Below are 16,078 nucleotides of genomic sequence, written 5' to 3' on the forward strand. Positions count from 1 at the left end.
TAGGCTCTGGGGCATAACTAATAGAGAAACAGCATGGCTCAATGGAAAGAGCATGGGCTTAGGAGTTAGAGGTCATGGGTTCGAATCCCAACTCCACCACGTGTCAGCTGTGTGACTTTGGGAAAGTCACTTCACTTCTCTGGGCCTCAGTTACCTCATCTGGAAAATCAGGATTAAGATTGTGAGCCCCATGTGGGACAACCTGATAACCTTGTATCTCCCCAAGTGCTTAGAACAGTGCTTGGCACATAGTAAGTGCTTAACAAATACTAAAATTATTATTACTATTATTATTAATGGGACACAATTTTCACCCACACACTAAGCTCCCTGGGAACAACAGTTGGCCTAGTGGATAGAACACAGGCCTGCGAGTCAGAAGAACCTGGATTTTAATCCTGGCTCCACCACTTGTATGCTGTGTGACCTTGGGCTGGTCACTTCATTTCTCTGTGCCTCAGTAACTCATCTGTAAAATGGGGATTAAGACTGCGAGCCCCATGTGGGACAGGGGCTGTGCCTAACCCAATTTGCTTGTGTCCACCCCAGTGCTTAGTGCTGGCACATAGTAAGTGATTAACAAATGCCACAATCACTATTATTATTATTATTATGTTGTGGTGTTCTCTTCCAAAAGGTTAGTACAGTGCTCTGCACACAGCAAACCTCAATAAATACAATTGAGTGAATGAATTGAATGAATAATAGAAAGTGTTAACACAGATTTAAATCAGATGTGGAAATTGCGGGTGAAAAAAATTATCTGAGAAAACACATATGCATCAACCACATTTTTCTCAGTCACAGCAAGGAAGTGAATGATTCTGGCCAAGAAAAGATATGAGGCGGGACTTTTTTTCCAAAATAGGTCCCTGACCTGCCCACTATTCAACAGTTATGAAGAGCCTCAATCTTATCTGCTTCTCTGTGTCCCCAGCCAGGATTCAACCTGGAAGTTAGCAGCTTTGAAACCTGCTGGAAACTAGAACAAAGCTCGGTATGCAATAGTCCCTTACTTGATCAGGACTCATTTTTAAGAAGAAAAATAAAAAATGGTTTGGAAGCTCCCAACTCTGGAGTAGATTTGAGGAAAGAGGGTTCTGTCAACACTGTAGATAATGGCTTTCAGAAGATGGTGACTTTCAAAAGGAAGCCACTATCAAGCACAGACCCAGCTCAAGAATGAGAGAAAAACAGATTATAACTGACTGCAGGTATCAGCTTTTAACATCAGTTGAAACCCAAACTTCCAAGATTGTTTCAGAATCCCTAAGAAGCAGTATAATCTTTATTAATTTTCAGAAAAAAACAGATCCATTTTATCAATTCTATCAGCTACGAAATGGGCAGAATGGTACACTTTATGTTGTTATAGTAGTTCTTTCAAACATCAATAACAAAAACATTGTTGGTTTAAGTAGCCAAATTTGAACATGAAGCCAGAAATCTCACCTGCATTGCAGTTCTTGTGTTTCTTATTCTGTCCATGCAGGACCAGGGCAAACACCACCAAAAGAATGAGGATTAAACTTGAAAGAGCCATTACCAGCAGGAACCACCACTCCTCATAGAATGGAGTTTCCAGTTGGGCTACAGGAAAATGAAAAACATGTTTAGGAGAAAAAATGATCCCAAAGGATGGGTTTCCTATTTTGGAAAGCTTTCCTTTTCCTTCACCATAAGGTTAGTGAAGGTGAAAAGATGTGAAGAAAAGTTGACCCATTGCAGTCAAGTATGAAAATAAATCAATCAATAGTATTTACTGAATACTTACTATGTGCAGAGCTCTGTAAAAAGCACTTGGAAAAGTACAATACAACAGAATTCTCATACACACTTCCTGCCCATAATGAGTTTACATTCCTAGATACCCTGGATAATAGGCCAATCTTGTCCACTTCAATTTCATCCTTGTGTACTTTAACTCTGCCCTCCCCTCTGCCTGGCAAAATTATTTTTCCAGCTGTATTGTCACCCATGCACATTGCCCTAACCAATTGTTTTAGAAGTTTAACTCCCTCCTCAAGCTCCCTGCCTCCCTACCTCCCACCCCTAATGACCTGGCCACCCGCTTTATTGAGAAAATTGAAACTATCGGCTGTGATCCCCCTAAAATCTCCCTTGATCCTCTCCAGTCTGACTCTCCTCCTGCCCCTTTTTCAACTCTCCCATCTTTCCCAGCAGTATCTCTAGAGGAAATCTCCTGCCTTCTCTCCATGTGCACATCTGACCCCATTCCTTCACACCTTATCAAAGCACTTGTCCCCTCCCTTCTTCCCTCCCTGAACACCATCTTCATCTGTTCACTCTCCAGTGGCTTCTTCCTCACTGATTTCAAACATGCCCATGTCTCCCCTATCCTAAAAGAGCCCTCCCTTGACCCCACAGCTTCCTCCGGAGCGAGTTGCCTATATTCACTGTCTTAAGTTCCTATCCTCCAATTCCCTCCTTGATCCCCTTCAATCTGGCTTCCATACTTCAGTCCACAGATATTGCCCTCTCAAAGGTCACCAATGATCTCCCTTTGACAAATCCAACAGCCTCTACTCCATCCTAATCTTCCTTGACCTCTCAGCTGCCTTCAACACTGTCAAATCACCTCCCTTCTCCTGGAAACATAACCCAAACTCGGCTTCACTGACACTGTTCTCTCCTGGTTCTCCTCCTATCTCTCTGGATGCTTGTTCTCAGTCTCTTCTGTGGGCCCTTACTCTGCCTCCCACCCTGAACTGTGGATGTCCCTCAAGGTTCAGTTCTAGGTCCCCTTCTATTCTCCATCTCTATTCTCCAGAGAAGCAGCGTGGCTCAATGGAAAGAGCATGGGCTTGGGAGTCAGAGGTCATGGGTTCAAATTCCAGCTCCCCCAATTGTCAGCTATGTGACTTTGGGCAAGTCACTTAACTTCTCTGTGCCTCAGTTCCCTCATCTGTAAAATGGGGATGAAGACTGTGAGCCCCACATGGGACAATCTGATCACCTTGTATCCTCCCCAGTGCTTAGAATAGTGCTTTGCACATAGTAAGAACTTAACAAATGCCATCATAATAATTATTATTATTATCTACACCAACTCCCTTGGAGAACTCATTCAATCCCATGGCTTCAACTACCATCTCTTTGCATATGATTCTCAAATCTACATATCCAGCCCTGATCTCTCTCCCTCTCTGCAGTCTCATATTTCCTCCTGCCTTCAAGATGTCCCACTGTCACCTCAAACTTAATATGTCCAAAACAGAACTCCTTATCTCCCACCCAAACCCTGTCCTCCCCTTGACTTTCCCATAACTGTAGTTGGCACCAACAGCCTCTTGTCCCACTAACCAGTAACCTGGGCATTCTCCTTGACATCTGTCTCTCATTCAACCCACATACTCCTTCCATTACTAAATCCTGTTAGTTCACCTTCACAACATCACCAAAGTCCACTCATTCCTCTCCACCTAAACTGCTACTGCGTTAATACAATCACTTAACCTATCCTGCCCTGGTTACTGTATCAGCCTCCTTGCTGACCTCCCAGCCTCCTGTCTCTCTCCACTCCAGTCCATACTTCACTCTGCTGCCCAGATCATTTTGATTCAAAAATGTTCAGGACATGTTTCCGCACGCCTTAAGAAACTCCAGTCGTTGCCCATCCACCTCTACATCACACAAAACCTCTTTACCATTGGCTTAAAGCACTCAATCACCTTACTTCCTCCTACCTTACCTCACTATTCTTCTATTACAAGCCAGCCTGCACACTTCACTCCTTAATGCCAACCTACTCACTGTTCTTTTCAGCCACATTCTGCCTCTTGCCTGGAATGCCCTCCTTCATATCTAAGAGACAATTACTCTCTCCATTTTCAAAATCTTAAGGAAGGCATAACTTCTCCAAGAGGCCTTCCCTAACTAAGCCCTCATTTCCTCTTTCCCACTCACTTCTGCATCACCCTGATTTGCTTCCTTTATTTACCCCCTCCCTCGGCCCCACAACACTTACGTACATATCCAAATTTTACTTATATTAATATCTGTCTGTTTCTCTAGACTGTAGACTCATTGCGGATAGGGAATGTGTTTACCAACTCTGTTATTCTGTAGTCTCACAAGTGCTTAGAACAGTGCTCTCCACATAGTAAGCACTCAATAAATAATTGACTGACTGATGTGTAAACAATGTGTAGCAGCATTTCTTACTTGAAAGTGTAACTGTTAGGCATTAGTCAATAAAATAAACCTTCACTAAATGTTTCCTTCAAAAGAAAATATAAGTGAAATTATTTATTTAAAAAGAAGGTAAGGTTCTTGAGAATTCAAAGAAGAAACAAAATTCCACATGGTTCTGACCAGAGAACGATTCCTAAAATTTGCAGTATTCCAAATAAATTGGGGAAAATTCTCTCCTGCTCCTCCTACCTTGGAAGAAGTCCAAATCTATGTGATTCCTGAGATTTTACCATCATCACCATGAGCAATTAATGCTTCAATATCCAGTATGACGAATTATACTCATCCTAAAGTGTGAAGGAATGGGCTCAATTTTTGAGCTATAACTGCAAATACAAACTGAACTTTTCCTTTGGCTCAGACCTGTGTCATTGGGAAAGTATGGAATATGTTCACTCCAGGAACAGTGGAGGAATATTGCTTCAGATAAGTGTCACTACAGGGTTCTCATGAGATGACAGTGTTCTGAATCCAAAGATGTAAGCTGGTTTTCATTCTTCCCATTAGGACGTTCCACCTAGCAAATCCAAACAACTCTGAAACCTACTGCCCAAAAGTAGCATAGGGTGAAATTAGCTCAGGTAAGGGAAAAAAAGGCTTGACCCATTCTATTAGGAAAGGAAGTGGCAATTCTCTCACTAAAGCACGTCACTACCCAATATCTAGTTGCTTGGCTTTCAGCAAAGCGCAAGCGATTCCAGTTCAGTTTACTCCTAAAAAATATGCAAAAACCACATCAGAACTTTAGGTGTTAAAATTTTAGCCATCTCCCCATGAACTAAGAAAGTGACAAAGGTATTTATAACTATCCTTCTCACAGCAGTATATTGAACTTGGAATTATCAGCTCAAGAAAATACAATTAGCTGCTCTGCTACCAGGTGTTATTTATAAAATGAAACCATGCTAGAAGAGAATAAGAAAAGGGAAAAATGCTATAAAAAATGCTAGACAATATGTGTCTCTCTTTGTAGAACACAATGCAAAGCTGGGAAGAAATAGTTTCGTCTATGACTACAGTGTCCTCTCTCTTCTTTCATATCTGATAGACCACAGCTCCCTCATTATCAAAGCCCTCCCTGAGATCACAACTGCAGAAAGCTTTCCTTAGTAATCTCTAGTCTTTCTACTGTGTATCCCCCTAATTGCCCCCTTAATCTTTCCACGCCACTTATGTGCATAAGCGCTAAGGATGTTGGAGTAATTTATACACTCTATTTATTCCCCTATCTGCAATGTATTAAGTGTCTGTCTCTCCTGCCAGATTGTAAACTCCTTGAGAGCGGTGATTCTGTCTTCTAACACTTTTGCACTCACTCAACTGCCTACTATGATGCTCTTCAACATGGCATGTGCTCAATAAATGCTGTTCATGACTAAGTTTTCCTTTGTGTAGTAATTCATTCATTCATTCATTCATCCAATCGTATTTATTGAGTGTTTATGGTGTGCAGAGCACTGTACTGAGCGCTTGGGAAGTACAAGTTGGTAACATATACAGACTTCCTTACCCAACAATGGACTCACAGTCTAGAAGGGGGAGACAGACAACAAAACAAAACACATGGACATGTGTCAAGTCATCAGAATAAATACAAATAAAGTTAGATGCACATCATTAACAAAATAAATAGAATAGTAAATACATACAAGTAAAATAGAGTAATAAATCTGTACAAACATATATACGGGTGCTGTGGAGAGGGAAAGGAGGTAGGGCGGGGGGGATGGGGAGGAGGAGAGGAAAAAGGGGGCTCATTCTGGGAAGGCCTCCTGGAGGAGGTGAGCTCTCAGTAGGGCTTTGACGGGAGGAAGAGAGCTAGCTTGACAGATGTGCGAAGGGAGGGCATTCCAGGCCAGGGGGAGGATATGGGCCGGGGGTCGACGGCGGGACGGGCGAGAACAAGGTACAGTGAGGAGGTTAGTGACAGAGGAGTGCAGGGTGCGGGCTGGGCTGTAGAACGAGAGAAGGGAGGTGATGTAGGAGGGGGCGAGGTGATGGAGAGCCTTGAAGCCGAGAGTGAGGAGTTTTTGCTTGATGCGTAGGTTGACTGGCATCCACTAGAGATTTTTGAGGAGGGGAGTAACATGCCCAGAGCATTTCTGCGCAAAGACAATCCGGGCAGCAGCGTGAAGTATAGACTGAAGTGTGGCGAGACAGGAGGATGGGAGATAAGAGAGGAGGCTGATGCAGTAATCCAGTCGGGATAGGATGAGAGATTGAACCAGCAAGGTAGCAGTTTGGATGGAGAGGAAAGGGCGGATCTTGGCAATGTTGCGGAGCTGAGACTGGCAGGTTTTGGTGACGGACTGGGTGAACGAGAGAGCGGAGTCAAGGATGACATCAAGTTTGCGGGCTTGTGAGACGGGAAGGATGGTAGTGCCGTCTACAGTGATGGGAAAGTCAGGGAGAGAGCAGGGTTTGGGAGGGAAGATAAGGAGTTCAGTCTTGGACATACTGAGTTGTAGATGGCAGGCAGACATCCAGATGGAGATGTCCTGAAGGCAGGAGGAGACCTGAGCCTGAAGGGAGGGAGAGAGAGCAGGGGCAGAGATGTAGATTTGGGTGTCATCAGCGCAGAGATGATAGTTGAAGCCGTGGGAGCGAATGAGTTCACCAAGGGAGTGAGTGCAGAGAGAGAACAGAATGGGACCAAGACTCGATCTGCAGAAATAAAATTCAAGTAGTGAAGATGAACTGCAAAATGCCTCAGTACCTGATACTGCTGCAGAGGGGCTGCTAGGCTCTCCGTAGCCAAATTCATTGACTGCCACAACTCGGAATTCATAACTCACTCCTTGTTTAAGTTTATCCAGAGCAACTGTGTAGGAGGTAGCACTCTGAGGAATATCTTTCACGAACATGTCCCATAATCCTTCATCTGTGTAGGAGACAACAAAAGGAGTTAAATAGTTCCTTTATTTGTGCTAACCTACTGATATCAATTGCTGTTTCCATTACTCATGTAATACCACATAATTTACTTTGAGGCCATCTCAGGAATGGGCATTCTCTGATTTTCCCCATTTTTGACCATTTCTTTGGGGAAGGAAAGAGAGAGAGTTACAATAGGGATATTTAAAGTCCATTCATTCCTATTGTTCCCATCAGTTCATCTTTTCAGGACTACTGCATCATAAAGTATTGTCATATAACCTCTACATGAGGCTTGAGAGAATAAATCAAGTGCTTTCACAACATATGACTATCATAGAGAACATAATTGGTATTTGTCAGCACTGCAATATTTAAGCATTGCTCATTTTGTTATGATTGTACTGCTCAGTAATTGCAGCATTTTCTATGCTTCTGAGCATTATTTCAAATAATTCATACAAATGTTGATTCTACATTTGCTTACAACTTACTTGTGTACCCTGGGAATGGTACCTTGTTATGCTTTTTTATGGTATTTGTTAAGTTTTTACTATGGTCCAGGCACTGCACTAAGTGCTGGGATAGATACAAGCTCATCGGGTTGGACACAGTCCCTGTCCCACATAGAGCTCAATGTCTTAATCCCCATATGAGGTAACTGAGAAGTGATGTGACTTGCCCAAGGTTACACAGCAGACAAGTGGCAGAGCCACGTTTAGAATCCAGGCCCTTCTCATTCCCAGGCCTCTGCTCTATCCACTAGACCACACTGCTTCCCTACTTGGGGAATGAGCCTGTCTGGCAATGCAAGAATTCCCACTGCTCCTCCTCTTATTCTTCCACTGCAAGTACTAATTTTCTTCACAGGACCACCCACCAAATTTCTATCCTGCTATGTTTCGGCCATGAGACAGTCCCCATCAGCCCTATTCCTATTTAATTAAAGGATAGGCAGCCCCTAACCCAGGGGTTATGACAGGTTTTTACTCTATATGACAATTTTTCAAATGGTACTTGATAAGTGCTTACTATGTGCCAGGCACTGTACTAAACGCTAGGGTAGATAAAAGTTAACTATGTTGGACGCAGTCCCTATCCCACGTAGGGCTCACAATCATAATGATTGAGAGAGTTTATTGGACTAGATATGAGTAGTTTCTATTTTTAAAAGATGATTCATCACTGATCATCTAATTCTACCTTCTGTTTGAGGCAAGTATTAACGGAACTTTTGAAAAGGGCAAGAAATCTTTGAAGAGGTGAAATTTGCAAACAGAAGACTGTTATGAGCTCTCTTGGGAAAATATACAAATTTGGAAAATGCAAATGCTGTGAGCAACTTTATGTAAATGTATTCTTATGTGAATATATTTGTAGAGACATATCTTCAAAAATTTAGACATACTCTGCTAAGACCCTATTGTACTGGGTATGGTATGATTAAAATGGAACAATTTTAGAAGATAAGCTTTTAATCTGTGAATTGCCCTTTTGAAATTACAAGGGAAGATACTTGTCTTCATTTAAATATGTAAATTTTCTAGCAAAATTGTTATCAACACTAGGAAACTCAAAAGGGGTTTCATAGATTAAAAGCTTTCTTTTCTAAAATTCCTATTTGAAACTTAGAATAATGAAACCATATAACTTGCCATTGAATGTTTTGCATATGGGTGAGCAAAGCCACCTGGATATTCTTGTTATGCATTAATATTCTAAAATTTTGGGTTTTTTTTTACACAATAAATAAATTCAAAAAGACATATACTGGCTTTTTAAAAAAGTACTGTATAAACCTGTTTGCTTTTTTTCTTTCTAAAATTACATACAGTCAAGGAAAAGCAGAGTTCAAAAATTTTGATCTTAGGGTTGGAAGGAGAAAGCAGGCACACATTTTGGAGTTAGTTTGCTGCATATCTTTTGCATTAATGTTTGGATAATGTTTTTCCTAATAATGAAAAAAATCAATATTCCACCATTCCCTAAAGGATGAATTTATTTTAAGCATACTGTCATAGCTCCATGAGTTGCACAAATATTTCATAAAACATTTAAAAATATTGATATGGTATCTCAACAAAGACTGATTTACCTGATAATCCATTTACAGTGAGGAAGGAAGAAAAAAATGCCAGGTGATAATTTTCCAGCACCTGAACTAGAAAAGAAAAATCCATTCTCTTGTCCACCTTTTATTTTTCTTAATTGTTTCAGTGGAAGAATTAGTACACAGGGTATTTTCAATGCAAGTTATAACTCACTGGGCTACTTATTCCAACTAATATTTACTACAAAATTATTGTCATAGATGAAAAAGAGCTTGGATGCTGTTCAACTGGCCATCCTATTTTCTCTCATGGATTGTGTTTCTAATTTAGATTATAATGTTAAATATCTCAATAAATCAATGACGGAAAAAACTGCCTCCACAAATTATCAAGCAGTAACATTACAAAAACATTAACAGTAACGAGATTTCCACAAGTTATTTCCTACCCGCCTAAATTCCCAGTTCACTGGATTTTGATGTCAATGAACACTTAAGGCAGCAGGGACTCATTCTGGTAAAAAGAAACATTATTTATAAGTGATAAGTGAACTGTTTTTAAGATGGTAATCCTCCTGGCAGAAGGTAAAATTTTTGAGTTGCTTTCCAACCTGTAGGAAGTTTTGTTTTGTTGTCTGTCTCCCCCTTCAAGACTGTGAGCCAGGTTTTGGGTAGGGACCATCTTTATATGTTGCCAAATTGCACTTCCCAAGCACTTAATACAGTGCTCTGCACACAGTAAGTGCTCAATAAATACAACTGAATGAATGAATGAACTTGCCAGTTAGCATTTTTCTCAGGGAAATTCGGATAAACTGTTGGCTTAAAAAACATCAGAATTCCATTTCCTCAATCCAGGATAAAGAGGGGAGAGAAGCGGTATTCAATTGTATTTATTGAGGGCTTGCTGGGTGCAGAGCACTGTACTAAGCATTTGGGAGAGTACAACAAAGCCAAAAACAGACACATTCCCTGCCCATAACTAGCTCTGAGCTGTAGAATTTAGTGATACATATTGAGCATGCTGGCAGGCAGTGAATGGCTTGGGGGATGGGGAGGCAGGGAAGGGGTGGAGGAAGAATCAACCCCTTAACCTTGTGCCTCAGTATCTCCATTTGCTAGACGGGCCTGCTGTATGCCAGTCTAAGATCCTAGGCACCATAAAAATGCAAAGCTGCACTGCTGTGATTCACTAGAGCAGGAAAACCACAGAGAGAAATTAAATCTGAAACACATCTATCACTAAATAACACACCTAGCTTCTCCCACTCAATTACAAGTTAATGATGTGTAAGATTCAACACATCAGGCTACATGGTACAGTAGCAAAGCCTGTACGCATTGCTTATTTCTCAAAAATCCCAAAAGCCTCCCCTTTCCTGTGCTTCTTCTTGCTCATCATTTATCAATGGTGAAAGGGGAAATGGCTAATGTTTAGAGAAATGAATCTCTCCTATTATAAAGGCTTCTTCACCATCCTCGGTTTCTGCTCACAAGAACACTGACCTCTACACCTTTCATCCTCAATTCCAGGAGTCAGGAGTTGGGTGTGATCGGAAAGAACGTTTGGATAAGCTTGGAAGTCACCATTCCTCCTTCCTAAATTCCATCTGAGCTCAGCTACCCTTGTGGGTAACGCACTCCTTTTATCCCTCTTCGGCACCAACCAGGGCCGAGCACTGCAGGTATCAGGCTGGATGCTACACCAACACTAAAGTTTGATTTCATGGACAATTAAGCAGGGTCTCCATGCTGAATGAAACTGTCATTCACTAATTGAGACCTCTGGTTTTGCCAACACAGTCGACCAACAAATGACTGTCAGCCTGAACCTGGGAGTAGATGGAAACCCGTCAATTGCTTATTTCATAAACATGGCCATTTTTCCTGTTGTACAAAGGCCAAAGATTTTGAAACTGAACTGTGGCACAAGGGCAGATTGATGGTGGATTAAATTTGGGAATAGTAAATGGTGCATAAAAAATGTCTTCTGATCCGCTTATTAATTCAAGACATTTCAAAAAGAAGATAGACAAAATGAAAACACTTAAAAACTAATAAAAAAAAAGTTTGAACTTGACCCAAACCACTTCAAGAGAGAGATGCACTGTGATGGATTACAAAACATCAACAAATGTGTTTGGGACGAGGGGAAAAAAGAAAGAGAGCTATGGGCATGAGTTTGAACTGTATCTGCAGCTTTTACTTTGAATCTGCTGAGTGCTACAGCTTCATGGATGCATTCAGTACTTTAGAAACTCCTGAATTCCCATCTTTGTTCATTTTACAACTCGATGAAAAGAAAACAAGCAAATGAGTTGGAAGGGAAATCCAAAACTCTTTCAGAGTGCCAGGGGGCTCACCTGGAGAATATAAAAAGACTCCTTAAGCCCTAAATAATGGAGGAGAAGCAACTCACTGGGCTGAAGCATCAGATACATCTCTTCAGAACAATTCCCATTTCTGGCCTAGATGCATTATCTGTAAGAAACAATGCAAGCTCTGCCTGCATGGTATACATCCTAAATATGTATTTCATGGCTGCTTTGGAGGGGAAAATATATTTACAGTTCGGTTAGTGCCACTTCCAGTCTATTGTGTAAATATGTAAATTATGCTGCATGATCTACACAGTAAAATACCTTGGGATAATTTGTGAAAATAAATCACCTGCATATGCACAGTGGACAATTTTCAAACTTAAAATTTTCCACTGGTTTTTAGGGAGCTTTCTTGCCAGAGTACTGAAAGAAATTTACACATTCCCAGAAGATGAATCTCTCAAAGAGGCTGGTGATGAAGGAAATGAATTCCTTTCCAAACTCCTTGAAGGAGTCGTCTACACACGCTGCCTCAAATTCCTCAACACCAACTCTCTCCTCGACCCCCTCCAGTCTGGCTTCCGTCCCCTACATTCCATGGAAACTGCCCTCTCAAAGGTCACCAATGACCTCCTGCTTGCCAAATCCAACGGCTCATACTCTATCCTAATCCTCCTCAACCTCTCAGCTGCCTTCGACACTGCGGACTACCCCCTTCTCCTCAACACGCTATCCAACCTTGACTTCACAGACTCCGTCCTCTCCTGGTTCTCCTCTTATCTCTCTGGTCGTTCATTCTCAGTCTCTTTTGCAGGCTCCTCCTACCCCTCCCATCCCCTTACTGTGGGGGTTCCCCAAGGTTCAGTTCTTGGTCCCCTTCTGTTCTCAATCTTCACTCACTCCCTTGGTGACCTCATTCGCTCCCACGGCTTCAACTATCATCTCTACGTTGATGACACCCAGATCTACATCTCTGTCCCTGCTCTCTCCCCCTCCCTCCAGGCTCATATCTCCTCCTGCCTTCAGGACATCTCCATCTGGATGTCTGCCCGCCACCTAAAACTCAACATGTCCAAGACTGAACTCCTTGTCTTCCCTCCCAAACCCTGCCCTCTCCCTGACTTTCCCATCTCTGTTGACGGCACTACCATCCTTCCTGTCTCACAAACCTGCAACCTTGGTGTCATCCTCGACTCTGCTCTCTCATTCACCCCTCACATCCAAGCCACCAAAACCTGCCAATCTCAGCTCCGCAACACTGCCAAGATCCACCCTTTCCTCTCCATCCAAACCACTACCCTGCTTGTTCAAGCTCTCATCCTATCCCGTCTGGACTACTGCATCAGCCTCCTCTCTGATCTCCCATCCTTGTGTCTCTCCCCACTTCAATCCATACTTCACGCCGCTGCCCGGACTGTCTTTGTCCAGAAACGCTCTGGGCGTGTTACTCCCCTCCTCAAAAATCTCCAGTGGCTACCAATCAATCTGTGCATCAGGCAGAAACACCTCACCCTCAGCTTCAAGGTTGTCCATCACCTCACCCCCTCCTACCTCATCTTCCTTCTGTCCTTCTGCAGCCCAGCCCGCACCCTCCGCTCCTCTGCTGCTAATCTCCTCACTGTGCCTCGTTTTCGCCTCTCCTGCCACCGACCCCCGGCCCACGTCATCCCCCGGGCCTGGAATGCCCTCCCTCCACACATCTGCCAAGTTAGCTCTCTTCCTCCCTTCAAGGCCCTACTGAGAGCTCACCTCCTCCAGGAGGCCTTCCCAGACTGAGCCCCCTCCTTCCTCTCCCCCTCATCCCCCTCTCCATCGCCCCGTCTTACCTCCTCCCTTCCCCACAGCACCTGTATATATGTATATATGTTTGTACATATTTATTACTCTATTAATTTATTTATTTTACTTGTACATATCTATTCTATTTATTTTATTTTGTTCATATGTTTGGTTTTGTTCTCTGTCTCCCTCTTCAGACTGTTAGCCCACTGTTGGGTAGGGACTGTCTCTATATGTTGCCACTTTGTACTTCCCAAGCGCTTAGTACAGTGCTCTGCACACAGTAAGCGCTCAATAAATACGATTGATTGATTGATTGATTGAAACATAGTTTTTCTGTCCTGTGCACCCACTGACTGCCATTTTCTAAGCATGAGAAGGGAAATTGGTCTTAGAACAGAGCTGCTAATTCCAACAAAGGGTATTTGTGAGTAGTTCCATGGGTTCTTGCAGTGCCAGAAAGTGACACGTGCATTTTCAAAAGTTTGAGCAAGGGTGAGGAAGGGCAAGAGGAGGCTTTTTTTATTCCAGGTTGGTGCTTGAAGCTGACATCTCTTCCCTTTTCAGATTGATTCATTCAATTGTATTTATTGAGTGCTTACTGTGCACAGAACATTAATCATCATCATCATCATCATCAATCGTATTTATTGAGCACTTACTATGTGCAGAGCACTGTACTAAGCGCTTGGGAAGTACAAATTGGCAACATATAGAGATAGTCCCTACCCAACAGTGGGCTCACAGTCTAAAAGGGGGAGACAGAGAACAAAACCAAACATACTAACAAAATAAAATAAATAGAATAGATATGTACAAGTAAAATAAATAAATAGAGTAATAAATATGTACAAACATATATACATATATACAGGTGCTGTGGGGAAGGGAAGGAGGTAAGATGGGGGGGATGGAGAGGGGGACGAGGGGGAGAGGAAGGAAGGGACTCAGTCTTGGTAGGCCTCCTGGAGGAGGTGAGCTCTCAGCAGGGCCTTGAAGGGAGGAAGAGAGCTAGCTTGGCGGATGGGCAGAGGGAGGGCATTCCAGGCCCGGGGGATGACGTGGGCCGGGGGTCGATGGCGGGACAGGCAAGAACGAGGTACGGTGAGGAGATTAGCGGCGGAGGAGCGGAGGGTGCAGGCTGGGCTGTAGAAGGAGAGAAGGGAGGTGAGGTAGGAGGGGGTGAGGTGATAGAGAGCCTTGAAGCCCAGGGTGAGAAGGTTCTGCCTGATGACATTAGGCAGCTTTGTCTCCTGAATGCTTTAGGTGTATCTGGTTAACTCACCGAGGTTGTTATCAGGCAGGTCAATCTACATGAGGAAAATGGAACGATTCTGAGGAAAATATAAACAGTCCAGGTGTTGCTGAAAATTCAGGCAGGGAGAATGTGGCAAGTGAACTGAGAAAAGAATCACACTTGCTTCTCTAGCCACTCCCTTCCCTGTCCAGAAAGAGTCTTAGCAGAGCAGTTCAGTGGAAAAAACGAGATGATGCAGCATTTAATATCTGGGGTAATGAGGCCTGTAATAGATGACAGCTGAGATCCAAAACCCTAAGGTAATGGCAAGGTGTTCAAATATTGACAACACAGAAGCACTTTTCATTTGATGATTTGATACTGCTGCCCTGTTCACAGAACTAAGGGTGGCTTATCTTTCTGCCTTTGTAGGGGAAGATCTCAACTGAAGAAAACCTCTTGGATTCACTGAATGATCAGAAAAGGAAAATTGCTGAAAATCTGCATTCCACCTTTTCATTCTACTGTGTGCTCTGCATACAGTAAGTACTTAATAAATACTACTATCATCATCAGTCAATCAATGGCATTTGTTGAGTGCTTACTGTGGGCAGAGCACTATACTAAGTGCTTTGGAAGAGTACACTGCTGTGTGACCTTGGGCAAGACACTTAACTTCTCTGTGCCTCAGTTACCTCATCTGTAAAATGGGGATTATAACTATGAGCCCCACGTGGGACAACCTGATTTCTTTGTTTCTACCTCCGCGCTTAGAACAGTGCTCGGTACATAGAAAGTGCTTAACAAATAACATCATTATTATTATTACAGTATATCAGAATTGGTAGTCACGTTCCCTGCCCACAAGGAGCTTTCAGTCTCCTACCTCTTTTCAATTCTCCTACACCTTTTCAATTTCATTTACTGTCTGCCCTTCTGTCTGCCATCCTTTGCCTCCCCACTTCCTAGCTATGGGTGTTTGGCAGGGCTCTGATTTGCGTCCCCTATGCTTCTTGCCCTAAACTGTTTTGGAGAACTCATTAGCTTCAGCGATTAGCATTTTAACACTTAAATCTGAAAAGCAACTTGAGGAAGCTTTTGTCTTTGATGCAATAGTTAAATGTATTCGAACAATAAAAATCTGAAAGGAAAACCATCCCCTAAGACACTTCAGCACACTTTTGTATTACTCTGTTTATCTGCTATTATTTTATCCTGTTGTTTATGTAAGCTCCCTGTGGGCAGGAAGCATGTCTACCAACTCTGTTGTACTTTCCCAAGCACTTAATACAGTGGACTGCACACAGTAAGTGGTACTGTGGTAATACAACTGAATGATTGATATCCATTCCCCTACTCTTATCTACAATATATTTATCAATTTATGATTGTCTTTCCAAGGAAATAGAAAGCTCTTTGAGAATAGGGGCTGTGTCTTTTTCACTTCTTTTCTGTGATTCATAAGCACCTAGTAAAATATTCTGCACCCAAAAGTACTAAAATCAATGATAAAATGATGTTAGGATGTGCCTAATAATGAATAATCATGGTATTTGATAAGCACTTACTCTGTGTCAAGCACTGTTCCAAGCACTTGAGGCA

The 16,078-nt window shown here is 42.5% G+C and overlaps 1 protein-coding gene across 1 annotated transcript in view; it reads right to left on the reverse strand.

Moving 5' to 3' along the window:
* Positions 1-16,078, reverse strand: part of SDK1 (sidekick cell adhesion molecule 1) — a 246,586-nt gene that overhangs the window by 20,695 nt on the left and 209,813 nt on the right. The window contains exons 33-34 of the mRNA XM_038762450.1: positions 6,932-7,096; positions 1,453-1,590 (exon numbers count right to left, since the gene is read on the reverse strand). Of these exons, the coding sequence (XP_038618378.1) occupies positions 1,453-1,590; positions 6,932-7,096 (303 nt within the window). The remainder of the gene's footprint in view (positions 1-1,452; positions 1,591-6,931; positions 7,097-16,078) is intronic.

This window comes from Tachyglossus aculeatus, chromosome 21 (assembly GCF_015852505.1).
Source record: "Tachyglossus aculeatus isolate mTacAcu1 chromosome 21, mTacAcu1.pri, whole genome shotgun sequence".
NCBI classification, from domain to species: domain Eukaryota; kingdom Metazoa; phylum Chordata; class Mammalia; order Monotremata; family Tachyglossidae; genus Tachyglossus; species Tachyglossus aculeatus.